The 19,491-nt window shown below is 53.4% G+C and overlaps 1 protein-coding gene across 2 annotated transcripts in view; it reads left to right on the top strand.

Annotated features, from left to right (window-relative positions):
• The window catches only part of ILVBL (ilvB acetolactate synthase like), a 29,434-nt gene extending 19,390 nt beyond the window's left edge, over positions 1-10,044 (top strand). For both annotated transcript variants that reach the window (XM_039514352.1, XM_039514353.1), the window contains exons 4-16: positions 162-289; positions 740-878; positions 2,327-2,438; positions 2,513-2,612; positions 3,348-3,445; positions 4,238-4,374; positions 5,111-5,245; positions 5,732-5,846; positions 6,486-6,655; positions 7,105-7,175; positions 7,648-7,719; positions 8,155-8,260; positions 8,807-10,044. In XM_039514352.1, the coding sequence (XP_039370286.1) occupies positions 162-289; positions 740-878; positions 2,327-2,438; positions 2,513-2,612; positions 3,348-3,445; positions 4,238-4,374; positions 5,111-5,245; positions 5,732-5,846; positions 6,486-6,655; positions 7,105-7,175; positions 7,648-7,719; positions 8,155-8,260; positions 8,807-8,985 (1,562 nt within the window). In that variant the 3' untranslated portion in view covers positions 8,986-10,044. The remainder of the gene's footprint in view (positions 1-161; positions 290-739; positions 879-2,326; positions 2,439-2,512; positions 2,613-3,347; positions 3,446-4,237; positions 4,375-5,110; positions 5,246-5,731; positions 5,847-6,485; positions 6,656-7,104; positions 7,176-7,647; positions 7,720-8,154; positions 8,261-8,806) is intronic.
• Positions 10,045-19,491: the final 9,447 nt, after the last annotated feature.

Here is a 19,491-nt window from a genome sequence, read left to right as displayed (position 1 = left end):
GGGGAACAAGGCACAGGCTTGCTGGTGCATGTAATCTGGCTTCCCGCCACCTGCCCTAAACTGTTTCCTGTCCCCCCGCTGCCTGGCCTGCCCACCTGTCTGTGCTAAGGGTGCATTTCATCACATCTGCCCTGCTGTGGGCTGGCTGCTCTGCATTGCAGGGACAGTCGGAGTCGCCGCAGTAACAGCGGGACCTGGGGTAACCAACACCGTGACGGCTGTAAAGAATGCCCAGATGGCCGAATCCCCGGTGCTGCTGATTGGAGGGGCAGCTGCCACACTGCAGAAGGTGAGTCTGTGGTGCTGCCGATAGCAGAGGTTGCTGCCATGTCGTGGCAGGCGGGTGCCCAGTGCTGCCACACCACAGCAGGAAAACTTTTCCTGCCCCAGTCTCAGGCAGCTGGAGCTGTCCAAACAGAAGGGCCAATTGGCGCCAGTGTGTGGAGCAGGAGTAGTCTAACTTAGACCATGCTGCTGGGGAAGAGGGACAGCCAGCCCCACTTGCATTCCTCACCCCTACCCAGGGTCCATACCACTTCCCTGTTGGCTGTGAGGTCTCATTCCTCCCAGCCCAATGATCTCTGCTGCCCCATTGCCAGACAGACACTCCGAGGGGCATGGCCCTATCGCCCATTGTGCTTGGTCACTGGGGAGGAAGCAGCCTGGCTGGGGGCATCCTCAGGCGGTGGGTTTTACGTGGCCATCGGTGCATGGATTGCAGTTCTGTCTATCTGCGCAGGGCCGGGGTGCTCTCCAGGACATTGACCAGCTGTGCCTTTTCAAGCCACTCTGCAAGTTTTGTGCGTCGGTGAGGACTGTGCGGGATATCGTCCCCACACTGCGAAGGGCCATCGCAGCAGCACAGTCTGGCACCCCAGGTAAAAGCCTTTCTCCTGGGGCTTATCCTTCTATGCAGCAAAGGATTAATGGGCTGGGAGGTTTTCCTACCCAGGTCTCACTAGGCCCGTCCCACTACTCTTACTCCTGCTGTCAGATCAAACTCTCTTGAATGTAGGTCATAGAATCATAAAATATCAGGGTTGGAAGAGACCTCAGGAGGTCATCTAGTCCAATCCCATGCTCAAAGCAGGGCCAACACAAACTAAATCAGGGGTCTCAAACTCAAATGACCACAAGGGCCACGTGAGGACTAGCACATTGGCCCAAGGGCCGCATCACTGACACCCCACCCCACCCCGCCGCCCTGGCCCCAACCCCACTTCACCCCTTCCATGAGGCTCCGCCCCTGCCCCGCCTCTTCCCACCCCTTCCCTGCCCCCATTCCAACCCCTTCCCAGCGATCACCTCTCTTGGACGGAGACCCACTTCTCTTTGCCACCTGACTGGGGTTTTGCAGGCTGCACAGCTCCCTGTCCACACTGTGAGTTACCTTGCCCTGCATATATTCACAGAAGGGACCATTGTAATCATTTCATCTGATCCCTGCATAGCACAGGCCAGAGAACTTCACCGAAACAATTCCTGCTCCCAGTCCAGTAGTTGTGTTAGAACTAGAGCACTTCTCTCAGAAATACTTCCCATCTTGATTGTAAAACTGACAGTGATGGAGAATCCACCCTTGGTAAATTGTTCCAGTGGATAATTACTCTCACTGTTTAAAATATTGCACCTTATTTCTAGTCTGAATTTGCCTAGCTCCAACTTCCAGCCCTTCGATCGTTTTATACCTTTCTCTGCTGAAGAGACCAGTATCAATTTTGTGTTCCTCAGTAGGTACTTAAGAACTGCAATCAAGTCATCCTTTAATCTTTTTGTTAAGCTAATTAAATTCAGCTCCTTTTGTCTGTCACTATAAGGCATGTTTTCCAAACCTTTTATCATTCGCGGGGCTCTTCCCTGATCCCTCTCCTGTGGCTCTTTGTATCTTTCCTCTGTATTGCAATAGCTTGTGTCTGGGCTGCCCTGACCCTGCTGGGCGATGGTGTAGGGCATTGGCATCAGCATTGGGCAGGGCCCAAGTTCTGTGGGGCGTTAGCGTTGAGCAGGGGCAGGGTTGCCCATGCCTTATGGGGTGACAATTTGGGATATCAGTGTTAGGCAAACCAGGATCCAGCCCCACCCATGTACTGTGGGGTGATAATTTGGGGCATTGGCATTGGAGAGGGTGGGAGCCTCTGTTGCCCATGCCCTGCAGGGCAGGGATGGTACCTGGATTGTCCATGCCCTGTGGGGCGGTGGCATTGGGCAGGGCAGGAGCCTGGGTTGTCCATGCCCTGCGGGGCATTGGTACTGGGCAAGATCAGAGCCTGAGCTGCCTGTGTCCTGTGGGGCCATGGCTGGCTGACCATAGCTCTTTGTGCTACAGGCCCTGTGTTTGTGGAGTTCCCAATCGATGTGCTCTACCCATACTACTTGGTGGAGAAGGAGCTGGGCTTCAAAGAGACCCCGCGGGGGCTGCTGGGTGGAGTCATCAACTGGTGAGTACAGCCCTGTCCTGCCAAGGGCAGTGCTGAGCTGAGAGCTAACAGCTGTCCCTCCACCTCGCCCGCAGGTACCTGGGCAACCACCTCAGGAACCTGTATGCAGGGGCCTGGGAGACAAGGGACTTTTCCCCCCTTCCGGTGCAGGTGCCACAGGCCACAGCAGAGCAGGTGAGAGCCCCTGGATTGCCTGGGGCCTGGTGCTCCCTCCCTTCAGGGAGCACTTCTGCACCCCCGCCCCAGGGAGCTTCCCCCCAGAGCTCCTCATTAGCACACTGCCCTCCCCGACACGGCAAGCCTGTGCCCTGTTGGACCCTGCCCTCAGAAGGAGAAGGGAGGCGGAGAGGAGCATTGCTGCACTGTGGCAGGGCAGGGGGTACCTGGGGTCCTCGTCACCCTACAACCTTTTGGTGCCAGCCCCAGCCCCTTCCGCCAGCCCTTCACCTCTCTCTGCCTGCCACCTCCCTTGGCGCTGGTGCTGTCATGTCCTCAGAGCCGGGCACAGCCTCTTTCCTGCCCTCCCCTGCCTCATCCCTCTGTGGTTCCTGCTAGATCCCCAATTCTAGCTTCCCTGCCAATTCCTTCCTCATCCTCATGCCACTGGCTAAACTCTGCCCAGGAGCAGCTCCAGGGGCCATGTGACAGCTGCTCAGCCACTGGCATTGACCCCGCTGACCGCCTGGCCCCGCCCAACCACTGACCACCCTGCCCAGTCACTAGCAGTGCCCCCCGGCTCTGCCAGGCGCCACCTAGCCACTGCACTGCCCCCAACCCTGCCAGGCTCCGCCCAACTGCTGCATTGACCCCAATAACTCCTGGTCTCGCCAGGGTGCACCCAACAACCGCACTGGCCCCAGTGACTGCTGGCCCTGCCAGGCTCTGATGGTGCTTCCCATTTGCGTGCAGGTGCAGCAGTGTGTGGAGCTGGTCAGCCGTGCCAAGAAGCCTGTTATGCTCCTGGGCAGCCAGGTGACCCTGCCCCCAACGCCTGTGGAGAAGCTCAGGTGAAGAGTCGGCTCCATGCAGAGTCCACTCTCTGCCCTGCCCTCGGTTCTGTGGGGGCAGGGGCGCTGCTGGCCAGCCCTCGGGGCTCTTACCCAGCTTTTTCAGCTCTGCCCATCTGCAGGCTGGTGGCCGTGGCTTCCCCCAGTGGCCATGTGTACACAGGGTGAGAGCCACTATCTGTCCTGGCCTGACCGAAAGAGACCTGAGGCTGTCAGACCGGACAGAGGGACATCAGCAGAGCTGGAATAGTAGGGGGCTGCAGGTTGGGATTGAGGGGCATCAGCAGAGCCAGATGGCACAGGGTCTGCACGGCAAGGGTAAGGCTCACTGGCAGAGCCATCTTTGGCACCTGCTTCCTCTGGTATCAAGGGGCTGTCCTTTAATTAACCAAAAGTGTGTCTTCCCGTCCAAGAAACAAGCATGTAGCATGTCCTCCTGCCATGCATGCTCCCCGCGCTCTCACACACTCGTGCGCGCGCTCTCTCTCTCTCACACCCACACCCACACCCACACCCACCCACACCCACACCTTGCTCATTGGCTGCCATGCACCCTACTCATGCACTGACGCACCCTGCCATGCATGCCCTCCACTGCCGTGCATTTCCCTCCTCAGGCATGCTGCTGCACCCTGCCGCGCGCACCCTTCTCACACACACTTCCACTTGCTCAGCTGTCTGAGCGCACATGCGAGCTGCACTGGTAGCGCCCATGTTCATAGTAATGTGAAGTGTCCCTTTGCCATGAGGTGACTCAGCTGCTAAGAGCTAACCCTTCCCTGTGCCCTGCAGGGAAGCCCTGGAGGCTCTCGGCATCCCTTGCTTCCTGGGTGGGATGGCCCGGGGCATGCTGGGAAGGGACAGCTCACTACATATCCGCCAAAACCGCCGAGAGGTGCTGAAGGAGGCTGACCTGGTCATTCTGGCAGGTCTGTGGAATGCAGCATGGGAACTGGTCTGGAGGGTGTCGCACCTTGGGGCCATTGGACTTGGGAGTGATAGGGAGCTGGGATTGCACATCAGTGGAGTGGATTGTGGGGCAGGGCTGGGGGTGAGTGATGGGGTGTTGTGGGGCTGAGGGTTATCAGTGACATGGGGTAATGCTCAAAGTGTTGTGGGGCTGGGGAGTTGTGGGGTGGAGGAGCCTTTTGTGGGGGTGTGGTGAGGCTGGGCAGTGGCAGTTGGGAGAGGTAATGCTGGGGGGTTGGGCAGTGGCGGGGACGTAAGGCTCAAGGGGTTATGGGGCTGCAGGGGTTGTGGGGTGGGGGAGTCTGGGTATGTTGTGGCTCAGCAGTAGTGGGGGGTGGGTAATGCTTGAGGGATTGTGGGGTGGGGGAGCCTGATGTTGGGTGTGGTAGTGCTGAGCAGTGGCGTTGTGTGGGGATGGCCTCATGTGGGAGTTTGGTGGGGCTGGGCAGGTAATGCTGGGGGGTTGTGTAGAGGGTGTGGGATGGGGGAGCCTGATGTTGGGATGTGGTGGGGCTGGGCAGTGGCAGTTGGGGAGACTAATGCTGGGGGGTTGTGGGGTGGGGTGCAGGAGCCTGATGTTGGGTGTGATAGACTGGGCAGTGGGAGGGGGGTCAAGCTCAAGGCATTATGGGGCTGGGGGTAGCTTCTGGGGTGGGGGAGCTGACCTAACCCTCACCCCCGTGTTGCCCCCGGCAGGCACGGTGTGTGATTTCCGTTTGTCCTATGGCCGCGTGCTGAGCCGGCGCAGCACAGTCATTGCCATCAACCGGGACCGTGCCCAGTTGCTGCGCAATTCTGACATCTTCTGGAAGCCCCGCATGGCCATCCAAGGTGAGGGGCAGGCGGGCGCTCGGCGCTTTGCCTCAGAATCAGCTCCCATCCTGCCGCTGGTGGCCTTCCCCTGCTCCTGCCCACACCATGTCTCAGCGAGTGCCTAGACTGCTGCCCAGGCTCAGAGATCAGCCTGCGCACCCTCCTGCTGGGAGCAGAGCAGGCACAGGAGATGGAATGACAGAATCACAACTAGAGATGATGGGAACAGACCCTGCTGAGTAAGTGGTTCATATGGGCAGCAGACCCACGTTGGAAAGTAGGTGCGTGCTTCAGCCACGCCCTGCCCTGCTCCTCCCAGCACCCACCTGTCGTCTGAGCCTGCCCACCATGCTGTTGGCAATAGGTTGGGGTACGTAACCCAGCTCTTCAGCTGTGCCTCCGCAGGCTGGCTCTGCTCTGAGACTGGTGCTACTTGGGGCCCATGGGACCAGCTCCTGCTCAGGTTGGCCTGTCAAAATCTCATGCTGCCCACTCTCTCCACAGGAGATGCTGGCTCCTTCCTCCTGAGCCTTTCCCAAGGCCTCAAGAGTTACTCACCACCTCAGGACTGGGGAACAAGTCTGAAGGATGGCGACCAAAGGAAGGAGAAAGCAAACCGGTAGGTGTAGAGCTGATAGGGTGGCACTGTTCCTATAGTGCCACCCCAGGAGGGGCCATAGGCTCAGCCCTGTGCCAGACAGGAGGGGGCAGTGTCGCCCAGGGAAGGGCCATAGGGATGAGGCCTGTACCGGGCGGCCCAGGGAAGGGCTGTAGGGATCAGGCCTGTGCTGGGTGGCAGGGGGCAGTGTCACCCAGGGAAGGGCTGTAGGGCTCAGGCCTGTGCCGGGCAGGAGCGGGCAGTGTTGCCCAGGGAAGGGCCATAGGGATCAGGCCTGTGCCAGGCAGGAGGGGGCAGTGTCGCCCAGGGAAGGGCCGTAGGGATCAGGCCTGTGCCAGGCAGGAGGGGGCAGTGTCGCCCAGGGAAGGGCCGTAGGGCTCAGGCCTCTGCCGGGTGGCAGGGGGCAGTGTCGCCCAGGGAAGGGCCGTAGGGATCAGGCCTGTACTGGTCGGCAGGGGGCAGTGTCACCTAGCAAGGGTCTGGAGGCTTAGCCCCATGCTGGGCCGCAGAAGTGTGGTGCGTGGGTTTATCTGGGGAGCTGAACCTGTGTGTACTCCCAGGCACTCACTGTCCTGGTCATGCTGTGAGGGGCTGGCTGGGCTCCTGAGCATGCCAGTGACTGCCCTCCTATGTGCACAGAGAGAAGTCAGAAGAGCCCACGGAGCAGCACCTGAACCCACTCAAGCTCCTACACCATGTGGACAACTTGCTGCCCGAGAACTGCCTGCTGGTGTCAGACGGGGGCGACTTTGTGGGGAGCGCTGCCTACATTGTGCGGCCCCGGGGGCCCCTGCACTGGCTGGACCCAGGTACTGGGGGGGGTCTCTGGAGCTGGCACTGCTCACCATCTGTCATGGGGGCTGACGGTGGCAGATCTCTTGTAAGGCTTCTGCAGCGCAGCTGAGCCCAGAGCCCTGCTCCCACAGCTCTGAGCTGGGGCTGGCAGTCCCCAGAGGTGGTCTCCTGCCCCATGGATGTGGAGCCTGCAGCCCTGGGCCAAGAAGCCCAATGCCTGAGGGGGCAGTTGGGCGGCCTCACTGGAGAGCAAAGCCTGAGGCTGCCCTGAGCTGACCCCGTTTTTCCCCGCTGGTGACAGGAGCCCTTGGGAGCAGGTGAGGAGACACTGATCCACTCAGCAGTCCCTCTGCTCAGTGAGAGCTGGGTTCAGGAAGGGACAGGGGTTGGTTTCATGCCCTTGCTTTCCCTGGCATGCCCAGGCGGGGCCAAGCATCCCCTCTGCATTGTCCTCTCTCCCCAGGAGCTTTCGGGACACTGGGTGTCGGGGGAGGATTTGCTCTCGGCGCCAAACTCTGCCGGCCGGATTCTGAGGTCAGTAACCAGCCAGTCAGAGGAGGGCTCTAATGGGGTGCCCCCATGGCCTGCCGGGGGGGGCTCTAACAGGTGCCGGGGGCAGGGCAAGTGCCCCCCTCACCCTGATGGGGGCTTTAACCAGGCTTGCCATGGGGGCAAGGTATCCCAAGGCTCTGGTGAGGGTCTCCGGTATAGGGGATGCCACATTATCAGGCTTTCTGATCTGTCTCCTGAATCCCCCATTGGCTTTTCTGGCCCCAGACTCCCAGCTTCCCTCCTGCTTTCCTCACTTTGCCTGCTTACTTCCAGAGGCCTCTCTCTGAGCCGCTGGGACCCCCGACACTGCCTGCCTGCCTGCCCACACTAATACCCAGCCCTTTGGGAGGCAGGCGCCAGCACTCACACCTTCTGTGCCAGTTAATGTGGGGGGAAGTGTTCACCCCTCCAAGGGCTCTGCCAGGGGAACCTCACTTCCCTCCCCTGCCCTCAGGTCTGGATCCTCTACGGAGACGGCTCCCTCGGCTACAGCATCATGGAGTTTGACACCTTCGTCCGTCACAAGGTAACCTCCCCCTGACCCTGTGCCAATGGGGACCCTGGGGGGCCGGTCTCAGCTACACCGTGCCCATGGAGTCCCTGCTTGCAGTGACCCCTGGGGGCCGGGCCCAGCTACCCCACATTGCCCCAAATTCATACACAAAGTGAGGACTGAAGGGGCCTACACATGTGGGAGTGGCCACAGCCCTGGAGGCGCTGCAAATGATTTTGGGGTCCTGTAGTTAGTCCAGGCAGCACCTGTGACCAGGCCCCTTCACAGCCTCCCCTTCATTGCTGTTCCTTTTCCAAGGCAACAGGAGCTGGCATGGACTCAATGTAGTGGGAGGGGGCAGGGCAGGGCCCTAGGGCAGAGAGGACAGGACACTGGAGGTGGAGGGGCACTGGGACTTTGCCCCTCCCTTCTGGTGCCTGAGGAGCAGCACTTTCCTTGCTTTTTCAGACGCCCATCATCGCGCTGGTGGGGAATGACGCCTGCTGGAGTCAGATCTCCCGTGAGCAGGTCCCCTTGCTGGGCAGTAATGTGGCCTGCGGCCTGGCCTATGTGGGTGAGTCTTGGTCCCCATTAGCTGGCTGCCCTGGGAACATTACTCCAAGATGCTGTGCAGTGATGGCAGCAGCATGCTCAGCATGGGCCCTGGGTACCTCCGGATCGTGTTGCCTGTGCAGCCTGTCCCCAGGCGGGCAGACATTGTGTGCTGCTTCCTGCAGGTCACTCCCATCGAGGGACGGAAAGTGGGAGGTTTCCAAAATTGGTGCAAGTCCCATCACACCTCTGGGTTCATAGCCCAGAACTGATGCCTGCTCTGCCCACTCAAGCAGGGCTCCCCGGAGGAAGGGAACTTTTGCGGTTGGTCCCCATGAGCTGGGGGATTCCTTCCCTGCCAGTGTTCTCCTCTGCATTCCTGGAAGCTGCAGACCCCAGCATGCCTGCCATCCCTCCCTGCTGCCTGCCACTCACACCTGGGGTGTGCCCATTGCGGCCACCTTCCTGGAACCAGCTTTGCCTGCTTAGTGGCCTATGTGGGCTGTCACTGCCATGCCCAGGCCCCGCTGCAGCAGCTTTGCTAACAGCCGGTCTCCTCCCTGCGCAGATTACCACCTGGTGGCAGAAGGCTTGGGAGGGAAAGGTTTCCTACTCAGCCGGCAGGACGAAGCCTGCATGGACAACATCATCCAGGCGGCGCAGGAGGCCTGCAGGGAGGGACACCCCACCCTGATCAATGCCCTGATCGGCAGAACCAGCTTCCGGGAGGGATCCATCTCTGTGTAGGGCTGGGGCTAGGCCTGGCAGTGCTCCCTGCCCATGCCAGGGTGCAGCAGCCTGCCTTGGGGCCCCCTACAGACACCTGCACAGTACCCCCTTCGGCGTTTAGTTGATCCTCCTCCTCGTTCTGGCCCCAGAGCTGCTGCAGACTAACACAGCCACCCCTACCAGGGACTGGGGTCCTAACCCAAGCCCCTCAATGGGTAACCAGTGCTAGGACACTGGCCAGTAGGGGTCAACCTGAAGAGAGCCCCAGGGCAGCAGGGACAAGGAAGCTTCTCTCAGTTCAGCACTGGGCAGGTACCTACTTCTGTGGCAGATGGGCATTGTGCTTTGGCAAGCTCCTGCCAGTAGTGAGAGCAGCTGCAGGGATCTTGTTCTGGTGACAGGAGGGGGTCTTGCTTTCCAACTGGGCAGCCTAGGGCTGGGCACTGGGGCTGGATTTCTGAGGGGTGGGAGTCGGGGGGCTCATTGCCCAGCTCTGCAAGCCAGGGCCGTTGGCTGGTGACTCTCTCTGGGGCAGGAGCTTGGCCTAGGCCTAACGTTTGGACGAAGTGGAGCTGCTGAGCCCTGCTGAGAAACTTGGTTGAGGGAAATCTGGCAGGATTCACTCAAGATCCACCAGGGCTGTGATTTTCCCCCAACACCCTACGATGTGCTATGAGGGCATCTCCCTGGCTGACCAGCCCAGGGACCCTGCTGCCCCAGAGCCCCGTCATGCAGAAATGCATTTCCTGAATAGCTTTGGGCAAGGCCCGTCACCGCCATGCCCTCCAGTCCCATATCCAGCACCAGGAGCTGCCACTGCACTGCCACTTCCCTGCCGGGCTACAGCCACTGCCACACCTAGGAGCCTAGGGAGGGCCTGCATGTTCAAAGGGCACAGGTAGGGCCATGCGTGCTGCTGCTCCCAGCCCCAGGTGTCAAGCTCTCCATTGCCATAGTGTGAGGTGGTACGCGGTTAACGGGGATGTTAACAGAGCGGTTCCCTCTCTCTCTCCAAGCACATGCACTCCACCCACGGGGTTTCCCCCAACAATAAAGAGAATGATGGCACCAGGCCAAGTGTGGCTCTATAGCTGCTCTGTGGGAAGGGCACCATCTAATGGTTAACATGGCGATTTGATAGGATTGGTGGCCTAGAGCAGGGGTGGGCAAAGTTTTTGGCCTGAGGGCCACATACAGTTCTGAAACTGTGTGGAGTGCTTGGTGCAGTGTATTAAATTGCTCCCCGTAGGAATGTGCTACTTAGGCTGCCAGTCCTGGTGCTCTAAGCAGCATGGGGCGGGGAGTGGGGGGGTTGGATAAGGGTCAGGGAGTCCCAAGGAACAGGGGTAGTTGGAGGGACAGGGAGTAGGGGGGATTGGACAGGAGGTGGGGTCCCGGGGTGGCAGTTAGGGAGCGGGAAGTGGGAGGCGGTGGATGAAGGCAGGGGCCAGGCTGTTTGGGGTGGCACAGGGTTCCCTACCTTGGTGTAGTGTATTAAATTGCTCCCCGTAAGAATGTGCTGCTTACAGTGTTCTACTTACAGCTGCAAGTTCTGGTGCTCTGTAAGTAGCACATTCTTATGGGGAGCAATTTAATACAGTACACCCGGTGGCCCATGCAGCTGTGCAGCCTGGCAGGAGCTTGTAGCCCTGCCACCTAGAGCACTGGCGGCACGGTGAGCTGAGGCTGTGGGGGAGGGGGGACAGGCCAGGGTCTAGCCTTCCCAGCTGGGAGCTCAGGGGCCAGGTAGGATGGTCCCGCAAGCCGGATATGACCCGCGGGCTGTAGTTTGCCCATCTCTGGTCTAGAGGATAAAGGGGAAGCTGTAGATGTGATGTGTCTTTTGATACTGTCCCACAGGACCGTCTCATACAAAAACTGGGGAAATGTCATCTAGCTGAACTTACTGTAAGTTGGGTTCACAACTGACTGAAAGACAGTACCTCAAAGAGTAGTTATCAATGGTTTGCTGTTAAACTCGGAGGGCATAATTAGTGGGGTCCTGCAGGGTCAGTCCTGGGTGTGGTACTATTCAGTATTTGACTTGGATAATAGAGAGGAGAGCATGCTTATAAAATTTGCAGCTGACACCAAGCTGGAAGGGGTTGCAAGCACGTTGCAGGACAGGATTAGAATTCAAAACAATTTGGAGAATTGGTCTGAAATTAGCAAGATGAGATTAAATAAAGACCAGTGCCAAGTAGTTCATTAAGGAAGTAAAAATCAAATACAAACCTACAAAATGGGGAATGACTAGCTAGAGATAATACTGCTGCAAAGGACCTGGGGGGTTATAATGTATCACAAACTGAATATGAGCCAACAATGTGGTGCAACTGTGAAAAAGTCTAATATCATTCTGAGGTGTATGAAGAGGAATGTCATATGTAAGACATGGGAGGTCATTGTCCTGCTCTACTCAACACTGGTGAGGCCTCAGCTGGAGCACTATATGCAATTCAGGCTGACACACGTTAGGGAAGATGTGGACAAACTGGAGAGAGTCCAGAGATGATAAAAGGTTTAGAAAACCGGACCTGTGAGGAAAGATTAAAAAACTGAGCATATTGAGTCTTGGGAAAAGAAGACTGAGGGGGAACCTGTTACCAGTCTTCAAACGTGTTAAGAGCTGTTTAAAAATGCCTATGATCAATGGTTCTCCATGACCATTGAAGGCAGGAGAAGTAGTAATGGGCTTAATCTGCACCAAGGGATGTTAGAACATTAGAACGGCCATGATGGGTCAGACCAAAGGTCTGTCTAGCCCAGTATCCTATCTTCTGACAGTGGCCAGTGCCAGGTGCCCCAGAGGGAATGAACAGAACAGGTAATCAAGTGATCCATTCCCTGTCGCTCATTCCCAGCTTTTGGCAAACACCATCCCTGCCCATCCTGGCTAATAGCCATTGATGGACCTATCCTCCATGAATTTATCTAGTTCTTTTCTGAACCCTGTTATAGTTTGGCCTTCACAACATCCTCTGGCAAAGAGTGCCACGGGTTGACTGTGTTGTGTGAAGAAATACTTCCTTTGTTTGTTTTAAACCTGCTGACTATGAATTTCATTTGGTGACCCCTAGTTCTTCTGTTGTGAGAGTAAATAACACTTCCTTATTTACTTTCTCCACACCAGTCATGATTTTATAGACCTCAGTCATATTCCCCCAAGCTGAACAGTCCCAGTCTTATTAATCTCCCCTCATACGGAAGCCATTCCATACCCTTAATCATTTTTGTTGCCCTTTCCTGAACCTTTTCCAATCCAATATATCTTGTTTGAGATGTGGCAATCACATCTGCACACAGTATTCAAAATGTGGGCATTCCATGGATTTATATGGAGGCAATATGATATTTTCTGTCTTATCATAGAATCTCAGGGTTGGAAGGGACCTCAGGAGGTCATCTAGTCCAACCCCCTGCTCAAAGCAGGACCAAACCCAACTAAATCATCCCAGCCAGGGCTTTGTCAAGCCTGACCTTAAAAACTTCTAAGGAAGGAGATTCCACTACCTCCCTAGGTAACCCATTCCAGTTCTTCACCACCTACTAGTGAAAAAGGTTTTCCTAATGTCTAACCTAAACCTCCCCCTCTGCAACTTGAGACCATTACTCCTTGTTCTTATCTATCCCTTTCCTAATGAGTCCCAACATTCTGCTCACTTTTTGACTGCCGCTGCACATTGAGTATATGTTTTCAGAGAACTATCCACAGTGACTCTCTTTCTTGAATGGTAACAGCTAATTTAGACCCCATCATTTTATATGTATAGTTGGGATTATGTTTTCCAGTGTGCATTACTTTGCATTTATCAACATTAAATTTCATTTGTCATTTTATTGCCCAGTCACCTGGTTTTGAGAGATCCTTTTGTAGTTCTTTGCAGTCTGCCTGGGACTTAACTATCTTGAGTAGTTTTGTATCATCTGAAAATTTTGCACCTCACTGTTTACCCCTTTCTTCATATCATTTATGACTACGTTGAATAGGACTGGGCCTAGTACAGATCCCTGGGGAACACCACTCTCTCCATTTTGAAAACTGACCATTTATTCCTACACTTTGTTTCCTATCTTTTAACCAGTTACCAATCCATGAGAGGCCCATCCCTCTTATCCCATGACAGCTTACTTAAGAGCCTTTGGTGAGAGACCTTGTTAAAGGCTTTCTGAAAATCTAAGTACATTATATCCACTGGATCTCCCTTGTCCACATGTTGACCCCCTCAAAGAATTCTAGTAAATTGATGAGGCATGATTTCCCTTTACAAAAACTATGACTTCCCCAAAAAGTTATGTTCATCTATGTGTCTGACAATTTGGATTTTTTACTAGAGGTTGCCCGGTACTGAAGTCAGCCTGTAATTGCCAGGATGACCGCTGAAGCCCTTTTAAAAATTGGTATCACATTAGCTATCCTCTCGTCATTTGGTACAGAAGCTGATCTAAATGATAGGTTACAGACTACAGTTAGTAGTTCTGCAGTTTCATATCTGAGTTCCTTCAGAACTCTTGGGTGATACCATCTGGTCCTGGTGACTTATTCCTGTTTAGTTTATCAATTTGTTCCAAAACCTCCTCTAATGACACCTCAATCTGGAACAGTTCCTCAGATTTGTCACCTAAAAAGAATGGCTCAGGTTTGGGAATCTCCCTCACATCCTCAGTCATGAAGATCGATGCAAATAATTCATTTAGTTTCTCCACAATGGCCTTATCCTCTTTGAGTGTTCCTTTAGCATCTTGATCATCCAGTAGCCCCACTAGTTGTTTAGCAGGCTTCCTGCTTCTGATGTACTGAAAACATTTTTTGCTATTACTTTTTGAGTCTTTGGCTAGCTGTTCTTTGCTTTCTTTTTTGGCTTTCCTAATAATACTTTTGTACATCCATTTAAAGGATGACTTTTACTTTGTTGTTTAGCCACAGTGGCACTTTTTTGGTTCTCTTTCTGTGTTTATTTAATTTGGGATATATATATAAGATGAACCGCAATTATTATGTCTTTAAAAAGTTTCCATGCAGCTTGCAGGAATTTTCACTTTTGGCACTGTACCTTTTAATTATCTGTTTCACTAACTTCCTCATTTCTGTGTAGTCCCCCTTTCTGAATTTAAATGCTACAGTGTTGGGCTGCTGAGGTGTTTTCCTCGCCACAGGGATGTTAAATTTAATTATATAATGATCATTGTTACCAAGAGCTCCAGCTATCTTCACCTCTTGGACCAGATGCTGTGTTCCACTTCGGACTAAATCAAGAATTGCCTCTCCTCTTGTGGACTGCAGGACTAGCTGCTCCAAGAAGCAGTCATAGAATCATAGAAGATTAGGGTTGGAATAGATCTAAGGAGGTCATCTAGTCCAATCCCCTGCTCAAAGCAGGACCAACACCAACTAAATCATCCCAGCCAGGGCTTTGTCAAGATGGGCTTAAAAACCTCTAGGGATGGAGATTCCACTACCTTCCCAGGTAACCCATTTCACTGCTTCACCACCCTCCTAGTGAAATAGTGTTTCTTAATATCCAACCTAGACCTCCCCCACTGCAACTTGAGACCATTACTCCTTGTTCTGTCATATGGTACCACTGAGAACAATCTAGATCCATCCCCTTTGGAACCCCTTTTTAGGTAATTGAAGGCTGTTATCAAATACCCCCTCACTCTTCTGCAGACTAAACAAGCCCAGTTCCCTCAGCCTCTCCTTGTAAGTCATGTGCCCCAGCCCCCTGATCATTTTTGTTGCCCTCCACTGGACTCTCTCCAATTTGTTCACATCCTTCCTGTAGTGGGGGTCCCAAAACTGGACACAATACTCTAGATGTGGCCTCACCAGTGCCGAATAGAGGGGAATAATCACTTCCCTCGATCTGCTGGCAGTGCTTCTATTAATGCAGCCCAATATGCCGTTAGCCTTTTTGGCAACAAGGGCACACTGCTGACTCATATCCAGCTTCTCATCCACTGTAATCCCCAGGTCCTTTTCTGTGGAACTGCTACTTAGCCAGTCAGTCCCCTGTAGCGGGGCATGGGATTCTTCCGTCTTAAGTGCAGGACTCTGCACTTGTCCTTGTTGAACCTCTTCCAATTTCTTTTGGCCCAATCCTCCAATTTGTCTAGGTCACTCTGGACCCTATCCCTACCCTCCAGCATATCTACCTCTCCCCCCAGCTTAGTGTTGTCTGGGAACTTGCTGAGGCTGCAATCCATCCCATCATCCAGATCATTAATAAAGATGTTGAACAAAACCAGCCCCAGGACCGACCCCTGGGGCACTCCACTTGATACCGGCTGCCAACTAGACATTGAGCCATTGCTCACTACCCATTGAGCCCAACAATCTAGCCAGCTTTCTATCCACCTTATAGTCCATTCATCCAATCCATACTACTTTAACTTGCTGGCAGGAATACTGTGGGAGACCGTATCAAAAGCTTTGCTAAAGTCAAGATATATCACATCCACTGCTTTCCCCATATCCACAGAGCCAGTTATCATAGAAGGCAGTCAGGTTGGTGAAGCATGACTTTCTCTTGGTGAAGCCATGTTGACTTGCTCCTGATCACCTTCCTCTCCTCCAAGTGCTTCAAAATATTAGGATATTATTGGATATTGGGAAACACTATTTCACTAGGAGGGTGGTGAAGCGGTGAAATGGGTTACCTGGGAAGGTGGTAGAATCTCCATCCCTAGAGGTTTTTAAGGCCGGCTTGACAAAGCCTTGGCTGGGATGATTTAATTGGTGGTCGTCCTGCTTTGAGCAGAGGATTGGACTAGATGACCTCCTGAGGTCTCTTCCAACCCTAATATTCTATGATTCTATTAAAATGGTTTACTTGAGGACCTGCTCCACGATTTATCCAGGGAGTGAGGTGAGGCTGATGGGTTTGTAGTTTCCTGGGTTCTCCTTCCCTTTTTTAAAGATGGGCACGATATTTGCCTTTTTCTAGTCATCTGGGACCTCCCCCAGTCACCACGAGTTTTCAGAGATAGTGCCAATGGTTCTGCAATCACATCAGCCAATTCCCTCAGCACCCTCGGAATCATTAGATCTGGATCCATGGACTTGTGCATGTCCAGCTTTTCTAAATAGTCCTTAACCTGTTCTTTCACCACTGAGGGCTGCTCACCTCCTCCCCATACTGTGTTGCCCAGGACAGCAGTCTGGGAGCTGACCTTGTCTGAAGACTGAGGCAAAAAAAGCATTGAGCACTTCAGCTTTTTCCACATCATCTGTCACTAGGTTGCCTCCCCAATTCACTAAGTGTCCCACACTTTCCCTGACCTTTTTCTAGTTGCTAACATACCTGTAGAAACCCTTCTTGTTACCCTTCACATCTCTTGCTAGCTGCAACTCCAATTGTGTTTTGGCCTTCCTGATTACACCCCTGCATGCTCGAGCAATATTTTTATACTCTTCTCTAGTCATCTGTCCAAATTTCCACTTGTAAGCTTCTTTTTTGTGTTTAAGTTCATCAAAGGTTTCACTGTTGAGTCAAGCTGGTTGCCTGCCATATTTGCTAATTTTTCTGCACATTGGGGTGTAATTTAATGTGTCAAGAAACTTTATCTCTGCATCCCATCCTGAGGTGACATGTACTCAGTCAATATGGGGATAGTTGAAATCCCCCATTATTATTGAGTTTTTTATTTTAATAGTCTTTCTAATCTCCCTGAGTATTTCACAGTCATATCACCATGCTAGTCAGTAATGTTTCCCTACTGCTATATTACTATTAGAGCATGGAAATATCCATAGAGATTCTATGGTACAGAGTGATTCATTTCATTTAAGATTTTTTACTTCATTTGATTCTATGCTTTTTTTTCACATATAGTGCCACTCCCCCAACCAGCACGACCTGTTCTGTCCTTCCTATATATTTTGTACCCTGGTATTACTGTGTCCCATTGATTATCCTCATTCCACCAAGTTTCTGTGGGCATTTCTACACTTACCTCCAGAGTGATCAATCCACCGGGGTTTGATTTATCGCGTCTAGTGAAGATGCAATAAATCGACTGCCGAGTGCTCTCCCATCGACTTTGGTACTCCACCAGAGCAAGAAGCGTAGGCGGAGTCAATGGGGGAGCAGCAGCAGTTGACCTACCGCAGTGAAGACACTGCAGTAAGTAGCATACCCAGCAATCTATGTTTCTAATGATTGAATTGCCCATTACTAATGCCTATCTCTTCCTAATTGGAGTTCCCTCCCCTGGAGAGGTATCCTCAGTGCGAGAGGAAACCACATCAGTTGGAAGGAAGGTCCCAACTATGGGATCATTTCCTTCTACTCCAGTTGGATGTTCTCCTTCCCTGATACTTTCCATCCTCCTCAACAGCACAGAGGCTGTCAGCCTGGGGGTGGGACCATTGTACTGTGTCCCAAAAAGTCTCATCTGTGAACCTCTCTCTCTCTTAGCTCCTCCAGCTCAACTCTTCTGGTCTCCAATGCCCACACATGGTCTCTGAGGGCCAGGAGCTCCTTGCACTATGGGCAGGTGGCATAATATATGCTGCATTGGGTGCAATAAACTGTATAGTTCCCACTGTGTTGCTGGACTTCTGCCTGCATTTTCTTTTTTACTCCTGAAGTTCCTTCCTTTGTTGCTGTTTTGTTTTTATCAGGGGATCCACAGGGGGGTTAAATGTATTGGAGATATACCTATCTCCTGGAGCTGAAAGGTCATCGAGTCCAGCCCTCTGCCTTCACTAGCAGGACCAAGATTTTAGCCCCAGATTCCTAAGTGGCCCCCCTCAAGGATTGAACTCACCATCCTGGGTTTAGCAGGCCAATGCTCAAACCACTGAGCTATCCCTCCCCCTGTTAAGGGTTGTTTTTATCAGGGAGGTTTATGTTTAAAGAATGGTGTATCTAGCACCCTCCCTCCCCCACACACATACTCCCCTGGTGAACTCCCTTGCAAAACTCCCGTTAGCTACTCCTGCTAGTTTCTCTGGTCATTTTGGGCTTTTTAAAGCCCTGGTCTTCCTGAGTACCCCCACCCCCCTGGTTAAGGGTTGATGGGTGCTAAAGGGCTTAGGAATCAAAGCCTGTAGGAGAACACTTCAACCTCCCTGGCCACACAATCGCAGATCTTAAGGTGGCTATCCTGCAGCAAAAAAACTTCAGGACCAGACTTCAAAGAGAAACTGCTGAGCTCCAGTTCATCTGCAAATTTGACACCATCAGCTCAGGATTAAACAAAGACTGTGAATGGCTTGCCAACTACAGAACCAGTTTCTCCTCCCTTGGTTTTCACTCAACTGCTAGAACAGGGCCTCATCCTCCCTGATTGAACTAACCTCGTTATCTCTAGCTTGCTTCTTGCTTGCATATATAAACCTGCCCCTGGAAATTTCCACTACTTGCATCCGAAGAAGTGGGTATTCACCCACGAAAGCTCATGCTGCAAAACGTCTGTTAGTCTATAAGGTGCCACAGGATTCTTTGCTGCTCAAGCCTCATTAAGCTCTCAGCCTTGCCTAGCAAGCTCCTAGGCTTAGCACACACCCGGTCAGCACATGGTTTCCCCAAACAGACCACATGGTATATTTCAGTCAAGCAGCAAGGACACCACAAACACACACAAAACAAACTTACCCAAAGGGTCATGTAATCGCTCCTCCTTCAGCTGGAGAACTCCCTCGCAAAACTCACTAGCTCCTTTGGTCGCTTAGGAGCAAACTTTCTCATGCTGACATTAGTTAAGCTCTGGAACAGGCTTCCAAGGGAGGTTGTGGAATCCCCATCATTGGAAATTTTTAAGGACAAGTTGGACAAACAGCTGTCAGGGATGGTCTACGTTTACATGGTCCTGCCACAGCACAGGGGCCTGGACGTGGTGACCTCTTGAGATCCAGTCCTACATTTCTGTGATTCTGTGGTATTGGCACAGGTGTCCCTACTGTCAGCAAGCGAGAGCTGAGCCGTGGCTTCCAGCGCCTGCCTCAGGCCTAACCTGCCACTCCTACTGGAGTGCCTTGCCAGCATGGGCAGGCGGAGAATTGGGCCAAGGGCTGTACACAACTGGAGCCACAGTCTCCCACCCTCCTTTCCATGCCTTTCTCAGCACATTGAGCAGAGGAGCCCTTGTGCCTCTCACCCAGCCTGTGGTGGGGGCAATGGAGAGGGGACTGGGTGGGATGCAGGGCACAAGGGCTCCTCTGCTCAAAGTGCTGGGGGAGGCAGATGCTGGGAGGGGTGGGGTGGGGGGGCTGTCCCCCCAGCACAGGTTTGCTGCTCCCTGCCCACTTACTCTTACTCAGTTCCTGGAGATCAGGCTGGGATGAGGGGCACTCTCACTGTGCCTTCAATGTTAGCTCCTTGCTGCTTTCAGGCTCTGGTGCTCAAGTGCTGCCCCACAGCAAGGCAGTGATCTAGCTTGGCAAAGGGTTAAAAGCCAGCAGAGCCAGCACCCAAAGCAGGAGGCCATGGTCTCTGATGCAGGGGCAGAGCCTGGGGCCAGCTGCCCATGCAGAGAGGAGCAGTTGTATCTTGCTCCCCCTGCCAGAGCCATGGGCAT

The sequence above is a fragment of the Mauremys reevesii genome, linkage group 25 (assembly GCF_016161935.1).
Source record: "Mauremys reevesii isolate NIE-2019 linkage group 25, ASM1616193v1, whole genome shotgun sequence".
Lineage (NCBI taxonomy): Eukaryota > Metazoa > Chordata > Testudines > Geoemydidae > Mauremys > Mauremys reevesii.
This window is presented reverse-complemented; position numbering and strand designations above follow the sequence as displayed.